The sequence below is a fragment of the Empidonax traillii genome, unplaced genomic scaffold, assembly GCF_003031625.1.
Source record: "Empidonax traillii isolate 1590-97213 ecotype Southwest subspecies unplaced genomic scaffold, ASM303162v1 scaffold2202:size32806, whole genome shotgun sequence".
NCBI classification, from domain to species: domain Eukaryota; kingdom Metazoa; phylum Chordata; class Aves; order Passeriformes; family Tyrannidae; genus Empidonax; species Empidonax traillii.
This window is the reverse complement of record NW_020957395.1, coordinates 23,703-32,806: the sequence shown is the minus strand read 5'-3', so window position 1 is coordinate 32,806 and position 9,104 is coordinate 23,703. Positions and strand designations below refer to the sequence as shown.

The 9,104-nt window shown below is 61.5% G+C and overlaps 1 protein-coding gene across 2 annotated transcripts; it reads right to left on the bottom strand.

Annotated features, from left to right (window-relative positions):
• Positions 1 to 1,975: 1,975 nt before the first annotated feature.
• GCK (glucokinase) lies at positions 1,976 to 9,097 on the bottom strand. 2 transcript variants are annotated; one of them, XM_027909541.1, is made up of 10 exons: positions 8,844 to 9,097; positions 6,370 to 6,532; positions 6,097 to 6,251; positions 5,758 to 5,877; positions 5,572 to 5,667; positions 5,138 to 5,237; positions 3,349 to 3,532; positions 2,978 to 3,133; positions 2,337 to 2,570; positions 1,976 to 2,237 (listed from the first exon to the last, which is right to left on the bottom strand). In XM_027909541.1, the coding sequence occupies exons 1-10, from the start codon at positions 8,886 to 8,888 to the stop codon at positions 2,093 to 2,095; spliced, it is 1,398 nt and encodes a 465-aa protein (XP_027765342.1). In that variant the 5' UTR covers positions 8,889 to 9,097; the 3' UTR covers positions 1,976 to 2,092. The 2 variants fall into 2 exon arrangements, with proteins under 2 accessions (XP_027765342.1, XP_027765343.1); XM_027909542.1 differs by lacking the exons at positions 5,138 to 5,237; positions 5,572 to 5,667; positions 5,758 to 5,877; ... (1 more) ...; positions 6,370 to 6,532; positions 8,844 to 9,097 and having other exon boundaries at positions 3,359 to 3,468.
• Between the last annotated feature and the right edge of the window lie 7 nt (positions 9,098 to 9,104).

Sequence of the window (9,104 nt, the reverse complement as noted above, 5' to 3'; positions counted from 1 at the left end):
GCTCTTTCCTGTCTCCACAGGATGCAGCCCCAAGTGCCCCACGAACACCAATGTCCCCCCAGCCCATGATGCCCCCTGGCCCCGACACCCCCTCCCCCACAATAAAGTCCCTGCTCTGGCTGTGTGTCTCACATCTGCCTGCCCCGGGGGACTTGGTGACACAGGCACATGGCACGTGCCTGGCCCTGGCCTGGCCCCAGCAGGGCACGTGGGACACTGGAGGTGCCAGCAGTAGCGTGGGTGTGCGCTGGGGGGTGCAGTGAGCGGTTCCCTCTGCACACCCGGGTGGCCCCGGTTGTCACTGCCCCTCCCTGGGCACCAGCACAGCCCCATGCCTGGCACTGCGTCTGTTCACACACTTGGCACTGGCACTGCCCCTGCCACTGGCTTGGGATCATCCTCAGTGTCCCCAGCATGTGGCACTGGCACTGTCCCTGCTGAGCACAGGGAATCCCTCAGTGCCAGCCAATCAGAGCTCAGGGACTCTGCTGACTGAGAGCTGCAGCCAATCGGAGCACAGGGAATCTGCAGACTGAAAGCTGCAGCCAATCAGAGCTCAGGGAATCTGCTGACTGAGAGCTGCAGCCAATCGGAGCACAGGGAATCCACGTTTGGCCATGGCCAGTGAGCACAGGGAGCTGAGCTGCTGCTGCTGCTGCAGCCAGTGAAACCACGGGAACCCTGCTGGCTGAGGGCTGCAGCCAGTCAGAGCAGAGAGATCCCCTTCCCTCCTCCAAAGGGTTGAGGGGATCCCGGTGCCACCTGTGGATCTGGAGGCTTTCAGGGGTGGCACAGACTCCCCCAGTGTACCCAGTGTCCCCAGCCCTCCAGGGTGCCCCTGCAGCCCTGGGGTGACCATCTGCTCTAGGGGAACACTGAGACCCCATTGTAGCCCCCGACCCCTGGTTTGGCCTCACACCCTGTGGTGTCCCAACCCCCCTTGGGTGGCCCCAGATGCCCAAGGGTGGCCCCAACACCCTAAAATGTCCCTATATCCTGAGGTGCCCCTATTGCCCAGGGTGACATGGGACAGACCCCACGGGTGGCTCCAAATATCCCAGCATGTCCCCAGGGCCCCAAGATGGCCTGTACCATGGGGTGGCCCCACGCCCAGGGCTGACCCCAACACCCTGAGTCCCAGACCATGAAGTGCCCCAAACCCCCAAAGGGATCCCAACACCCTGGGGTGCTCCAAACGCTCAGGGGGACCCAAAACTGAGCCTTCAGAGAACTACAACATGTTGGGGGACTGCCAGATCCTTAGAGGGACCTCAACACCCTGGGGTGACCCCGACCCCCAGAGGGGCCCAACATTCTGCCCCAAACCCTTGGTGAACTCAAATCTCTGGGGTGCCCCAGACCTTTCAGGGAACCCCAACACTCTACTTTGTACCCTGATTTTTATCCCCCCCTTATTGCCCCAAGCTAAATTGGGAAGCTGAGCTGTGGCACCCTGGAGCATGGAAAAGCCCTGGAGGGCACCTGTGTGCCCCTCTGTTTGGGGTGTGCTGGGACCCACAGGGTTTTGGGGTGCTGCTGCTGGTGGAAGTGGGATTTAGCCCTTGGTATGGGTCTGTGTCCAGTTTGGGGGGGTCTGGGTGCCCCACTCCCCACCCTGTTGGGGGGATGTGGCTGGAGGGGAGCCCCCCAAAATGCAGCCCCCCCCTTGCAACTGGCCCAGTTCTGGTGCACTCTGGTCAGTCTCTGCACCCCAGGGCTCACTAGGGGGGGCTCCTCCACCTCAGTGCCCAAGCACCCATGAAGAGCCCCTTATCTCTAAGCCAATCTCCCTGGGGGAATCTCCCCCAGCAAAGGAGCTGGGTGTGTCAGAGCCCCCTCACTGCAGCTGGGTGAGGATGTGGGGGGGTGAGGGCATGGGAAGCACCTCGGCTGCCCCGCACATGTGGGGCAGCCCCACATGGGTCTCCCTGCCAGCACGGGGGACACGAGGAGTGCTGGCCAAAGCGGCCCCAGAGAAGTCCACACATACCCCGTTTATTGGGGGGCTGGAGCCGCCTCTTTTCTGCACTTGTGTCTGCTCCCACAGCGCTCCGAGCGGGACCACCGGCCCCCCGCCACCCCCGAGTCCGGCTCACTGCCCCATCATACAGGCCATCTTGCAGGCCACGGCCGAGATGAGGGCGGCCCCGCGCCCGCTGCCCTCCTCGGACTGGATGAAAGTGATGTCGCAGCCGGGTGTCAGCTGCCGCACTGTGGCGTGGAAGTGGTCCTTGAAGCTGGGGAGTGGGAAAGCGGGGTCAGAAACGGGGTCACAAACGGGGGCTGAAGGAGGAGGATGGGAATGCTGGCGGCAGGAAGGCCCTGGGGATCCCCACCTGGGATGGAGCTTGTAGACGGAGCCGTCGACGCCGACGGTGATCTTGAGGGTGTCCTGGCTGCGGCTCTCGCGCATGCGGTTGATGACGCCCGCCAGCCCCGCCGAGCACATCTGGGCGGCGCGTGTGGACACGCTCTCGCACACCCGGCGCACAATCTCGCAGTCCGTCCGCGACGGCAGCAGCTCGAAGCCAGACAGGATGTTGTAGATCTGCTTGCGGTCGTCAGAGTCGCTGGGGTGGGGGGAGAGTGGGGTCAGCGGGGAATGGTGGGGGAGAACCCATTGTGAGGCAGTTGGATGGGGTGTCAGGATGGGGAACCCCAGTTTGGTCAGTCAGAACAGATTGGCGTGGGGTGATGGGACAGAGGGAACTGAATGTGGGCCACCCTGATGTGGGGTGATGGGAAAAGGGTCCCCAGCATGCACAGTCACAGCAGGCTGGTGTGGGGTGATGGGATAAGGGACCCCAATATGAGGCGGTCAGAGCAGGCTCGTATGGTGTGGTGGAACAGGGGGATCCCCATGTAGGACAGCCTGGTACAGACTGACAGCACCTGCAGCCGTGAGGACTGGCAGCACAGCCCCCAGTGCGGTGCAGCCCGGCAGGCCGGGTTGGGTGTGCCGGCCCCAGCCTCGCACCTCTCAATCTGGGACATGAAGCGGGTCTCGAAGGTCCCGCGGGTCTTGAGCTTCTCAGAGGCCTCCCCGTTGAAGAGCAGGTTCTCATCCACCAGCTTCAGCAGCACCAGCCGCACAATCTCACCCATGTACTTGCCCCCAATGATCTTCTCGTACCTGGGTGGGGACACAGGTGAAGGGGCGGTGTCAGGGCCGGGATTTGGGGGGGCCACATCGCGCAGCACCCCCTTTCCTTCCCCCCTCCTTGCTGGCTGTGTCCCTGCACGTGGGCACAGCCTGGGGCGAAGGACCTCCGTGCTGGGGGGCAGAGCCCAGAGTGGCAGGGGGTGAGGGGGGACACCCAGAGGAACTGGATCTCTCCTATTCCTTACAGTTGCTGACCGGGGTTAAGTGAGGTCTCGTCCACCACGCGGTCGTACTCCAGGAGGAACTCGTCCAGCTCCCCCGAGGCGCCGAAGGCCCCCCACTCTGTGTTCACGCACATTCGCCCCTCATCGCCCTCGACCAGCTCCACGTTGTGCATCTCCTCCATGTAGCAGGCGTTACAGCCCGTCCCTGCCAGGAACCGGGGACAGGGCCAGTGATAGGAACAGTGACCCACCCACCACGGCCCTCCCATCCCAACTGAGATACAGCTGGGATAGTCTTCTGGAGCAATGGGGGGGAACTGGAGAGGGTCCAGAGATGTGTCAGGATGGGGGTTGGGATCTGTGTTGAGTCATTCCTCAACCTGTGAGGGACATTCCTCAACCTGGTGATGTGGCACCATGGTCTACCGCTACTTCAGGGCTGGCTCCAGAGGTGACAGGACATAGGAGAAAGGTTTTAGACTGAAAGAGGGAAGAGTTATATGGGATATTGCAGAGAAATCCTTCCCAGGGTGGCAGGTGATGTTTCTCAGAAAAGCTGTGGCTGCCCCATTTCTGGAAATGTTCAAGGCCAGGCTGGAAGAGGCTTGGAGCAACCTGCGATAGTGGAAGGTGTCCCTGCCCATGGCAGGGAACTGGATGATCCTTAAGGCACCTTCCAACCCAAACCATTCTGTGATTTCGGGAAAGCTGGAACCAAGGATGGTTGGGAACTTACCACATAGGTCCCAAATCTCTATCCCGATCCACCCAGCATCGGGATGCAATAGAATCATCGAATCATAGAACCATGGGATGGTACAGGTTCAAAGAGTCCTTAAAGCTCATCTTGTTCTACTCCCTGCCATGAGCAGGGACATCTTCCACTAGACCAGGTTGCTCCAAGGATAGAAAGGAAACAGCCTCAAGTTGCACTTGGGGAGGTTTAGGTTGGGACAATTTCTTCATGGAAAGAGCTGTCTGGCCCTGGCAGAGCTGCCCAGGGCAGTGGTAGAGTCCCCATTCCTGGGGGGACTTAACCAACTTGTGCATGTGGCACGTGGGGACATGAGTTAATGGTGGCCTTGGCAGTGCTGGGGGGAACAGCTGGACTTGATGACCTGGGAGGCTTTTCCAACCCAAACAATTCCACGTTTCCATTCTAGAAGAAATGGAACAGCTGGCCCCTGCTGCTCCATGAGCACCAGGACTCAGTGACTGAGCTCAGGGTTGGGGGCTGTGCTCAGAGCTGCATGTCCCCATCCTGCGGTGACAGGGATGGTCATCCTGCTCCCCAATGGGGTCCCAGGGGCTTCGAGCACTGCGTTGAGGCCATCCCTGCCCCCAGGAGCTGACAAACATCCCGGTGCGTTACTCAGCTGAGGGGACACGGAGCCCAGATGGCACGTGGCTGATGGCACTGAAGACAGCAGGGCACTGGGAGAGGCGGAGGGCTGCTCCCTGCAGGGTCCAAACTCATCCCCACCACCCTGACACCAGTCACCTGCCATGGGTCTCCACTCCCACCATGAGGTGCCACAGCCACCAGCAGCCTGGGGAAAGGGCTGTGCTGTGGGGACCAGCCCTGTTATGGTGACTACCCCCTTTCTACTCTCAAGGTGCTCCCACCACTGTGATGGGGCCAGGCGATGCCATCAGGTGTCCTAACCTCCAGAGGCCTCAGCAGGGTGCCACTGCCACCCCCTTGTCATTGGTGTGCCCCTCCAAAAGGACGGGGGGAGCAGCAGGGGAGCAGGGCCATGGGACGGTCCCCCCTCCCTGGCCGTGTGTCCCTGCAGAAGGGGCGTCTTACCCACAATCATCCCAACCTCGCACCGGTGATCTTCGTAGTAGCAGGAGATCATTGTGGCCACTGTGTCGTTCACCATCGCCACCACGTCCATCTCGAAGTCCTGGGGACAGGACAGGGACCATTGGGGGCTCGCAGGGGGTTGGGCTGTCCTGCAGCAGACAGGTCTGGGGTAGAGGGTCCCCAAGGGTGAGGATGAGGGCACGTGTTGCACACGTGTGCACATGCACGGAATGGCCCTTCCTGGGGACACACCAGGTTCCAGTGGCCCCATTGTGGGGACAACGGGGCTCCAGTGGTGGTCCCCTCCTGGGGACACACCAGGCTCCAGCAGCCCTGCTGCAGGCACAGCTGGGCTTCAGTGAGCCCATCGCAGGGACAGCCAGGAGTGCTGGGGTCCCCTACCGCAGTGGTCCCAGCACAGCTGACCCTCTCACCCCTCGCCGTTTGATGGCGTCCCTCAGCAGCCCCACCACGTTGTTCCCTTCTGCGCCGGAAGCTTTGAAGCCCTTGGTCCAATTCAGGAGGATGCCCTGGAATGGGGGTCAGACCAAAATGGGGCTGTGGGTGTAGCTGGCACTCGGGGACCCCTGAGCCCTCGTGCTGCCCAGCCACCCCCTCACCTTGTCAATGTCCTCATGCCGCACAGGGAAGGAGAAGGTGAAACCCAGGGGCAGCTTTTTGTGCTTCATCTGGTGCTTGTCCAGGAAATCAGAGATGCACTCGGAGATGTAGTCAAAGAGCTGGAAGACAGGAGGCTGAGCCTTTGCCAGGGGCTGTTACCACCCTCCCACTGCACACAGAATGACACTGTCCCATCCCCACCGTGGGTTCCCCAGGCCGGGCCATCCCCTGCCTTCTGCTGATTAGAGGGACGAGGAGTGTCCCCTCCAGTGTCCTCACTGGAACACGCACGTTACGGGGACTGGGAAGGGACAGGATGCCCCGTGTGCCCCACTCACCATCTCGGCCGTCCCAGTCATGGCGTCCTCTGGGATGGAATACATCTGGTGCTTCGTCTTCACCTTCCACTGCCCCTCCTCCCCCTCGCCCACCTTCACCAGCATCACACGGAAATTGGTGCCGCCCAGGTCCAGCGACAGGAAATCTCCCACCTCTGCAAAGCCGGGGAGGGGGGGACAAGGTGATGGGCTCAGGGTGGGCTCAGCCTCCCACATGGAGCTCAACAGGGTTTGGGGAGGGTGCAACACAGGGGACCAGGAGCGACCTCGTACCTGAGCCCTCGGGGGTGGAGCGGACATAGGTGGGCAGCATTTTGACAGAGGCTTCCTCGTGTGTCTCCAGCTTGAGCCCTCGGTCCATCTCCTTCTGCATCCGGTACATCACCTTCTTCAGGTCCTCCTCCTTCAGCCGGAACTCTGACAGGATCTGCTCCACCTGTGTGGGACACAGCATCAGCCAGAGCCAGAGGATATGAGGTGCAGGGGGCCTGAACTGCAACAAACAACCATGTTTCCCTGACCCTGGTTTTCCCCACCAGCTCAGGGACACCCCAAAATGCCTTATCCCATCGCTCTATTTCCTTCAGCTGAATGTATGCACCAGGGAATCCACTGGACTGGCAGGGGCCCCATGTCCCCTCCCGGTGCTGCCTTCAGAGCACCACAGATGGCACTGGGGGCTCTGTGCTGTCCCCATCAGCAAGATGATTTGTTTGGATGGTTGTGCAGAAGCCAGCACCATTCCAGCAGGACTTCAACCAGCGCCCCAGGACATTCCATCCTGATGAATCCCAGGGCCATTCCCACCAAGGAGTGCCTCCAGCCATGCCATTGAGGAGCACAGCATCTCCCACCAAGGATGTGGGACTCTTCCATGATGAAGATGCTGGTGTCTTCCTCGTTCCCCTGGGAGCATCCCTCTCCCTGTATCCCACCGGGAATCACAGGTACCATTTTCCACCCACCAAATTTGGGGCAGAGGGCAGGTGGGCAGGAAGATTCTCGGGAATTGCCACCTTGCCTCGCTGCCAGGTAGAGCTGCAGGGCCCACTCCAGGGAAGCACCTGGCAGGCAGGACCTGTGTTTATCCTTTCCGTAGCAACCCCGGGCTCGGCGCAGCCTCCATTAGGCACAGGGCTGGGGCCAGGCCCCCGGCTGTCAGATGGAGCAGGAGCCGGTGCTCACTCCAGCAGCTGCAGCCGCAGCATTAGGGCTCATTAGTCACCGGGCTCCGGGTAGGCTCCAACGCTCCCACTCCTGCTCTCACCAGCAGAATGATGTTTGCCTTGAGGCTGCTGCTGTTTCCCGACAGGTTTTGGGGTGGGGGGCTCAGTAAAGGGTTTGGGGTGTGGTTTGGAGCATCCCAACATTGGGACCACTCCTCGTAACATAGCCCCAAGTGTTGTTCCTCAGCCTCCAGCCCCCCAAGTGAGGGCTCAGCCCAAACATCTCCAAGGCCCTGCAGGGCTCCTGTGGCCTTGGCCACGATCCACAGCTGGGTGGGATCCCTTCATCTCCTCCTCCATCCTGGTGCTGAACCCCTGGGGCTTAATTAGTCCTGGTCCCCCAGATGCCAGGAGACAGGACCCCAAGAGATGTGGCTGCAGCACGGACCCCTCTGGGCTGGGGGACGCTGCCGGACACCCCAGAATGGGGCCAGTCACCCAAGGTAGCACCACATGATCCTGAAGGTGTTCTGCCTGGGATGACTGGAAAAATCCTGCCAGGAAAAGCATGGAGCTGGTTTCAGCCATCTTGCCTGGTTCATTGGTGAAGGTATTTGGCACTAATCACTCCTGCAGCACCACTTGGTGTGGGGATGCCGGATCCCCCCCCCCAGCAGAGGGTCCCTGTCCCAGGGCTGGCACCTGAGGGCCCAAATTTTATTTCTCCACCTCACCACCGTGTGTCCCTACTCATCCCTTCTCTTGCCTCCAAAACAATAAGTTTGGCTCTTCCCTGGCTGGATTTGGCTTTTCCCACGTGAGGGAATCCAGCTCTCAGCTTCCCATGGAAACAGTGTGGTCCAGTGCCACCCACACAGGGGATGGAGCTGGGAACCACATGGCCCTGGCCACCGCAGCCAGTGACACCCAGCACACATTGTGTCCCCTCCATGTCCCCTTGGTGTCACCCAAACGTCCCAGCTGTCAGCAGGGAAAGTCTCCACTGTCCTCACCCATGGCCCTGTGAGCTCAATCCATCTGGAGAAGAGATGGGAGCAGCTTCCCACAACCAACCGGTGTTTGACTGGGGATGAGCCATGTGCCATCCTGCTGAGTGCCTTGGTGACAACAGTGACAACCAGCCAAAGGAGGTGATGGGATCTCATCACCTCATCTCATCCCAGGGATGCGGCCCTGTAGGCCAGAAGATGCCCAGGGCAATGCCAGGGTGGTGGGAGCATCCCAGTCCAGCAGAGCACCCCACAAATGCTCTCAGCTCCATCACGAGCCCTCAGTGCTGGGGGGCCTGTGTTATGCTGGGCTGGGCTGGGATGCCTCAGGGTGTCCTCAGGGACAGGGCCCTCCCTGGACATGTCAGGCTGCCCAGGAGCTGGTGTCCTCTCCTCCAGCCATCCTCCCAGCTACCTCTGTTGGAACCTTGGGAGATGCCAGGAGCACCAGGCCACTCGCTCCAGGGAAGGCCAGACCCCCCTGTGAGGATCCCTGCTGCCCCCCACACCCCCGGGTGCCTCCCAGCCCATCCTTCTCGGCCCCCTGGCATCGCCCCGGCAGCGGCCTCACCTTCTCCTTCCTGCTGCTCTCCATCCTGGCTCGGTGATCCAGCATGGGGGCAGCCGGCGGGGTGGGGCGGGCTGCGGGCTGAGCCGTGCCCCCCTCAGCCCCTGCGCCCCCCACCGCGGTGCCTGGCCTGGGGGAGCCCCCTGCCCCGTCCCTGCGGGCCGCTGGGCGCTGGGCAGCTCCGTCCCTCGCTCCGTGCGCGGATGCTCCACCTTTGCTGCGTTATCTCATCCGACGCCCCAGCGCAGCACCCGCCGAGCGGGT

Bases quoted from the DNA above. Each gene is read 5' to 3' on its own strand.
- GCK (XM_027909541.1), bottom strand. From the start codon at position 8,888: ATGCTGGATCACCGAGCCAGGATGGAGAGCAGCAGGAAGGAGAAG. The intron at 5,668-5,757 runs GTGAGGGGGTGG...CCCCCATTCCAG, and splicing joins GGCATGAGGACATTGACAAG to GGCATCCTCCTGAATTGGAC. The intron at 2,571-2,977 runs GTGCGAGGCTGG...CCCCCACCCCAG, and splicing joins TTCATGTCCCAGATTGAGAG to CGACTCTGACGACCGCAAGC.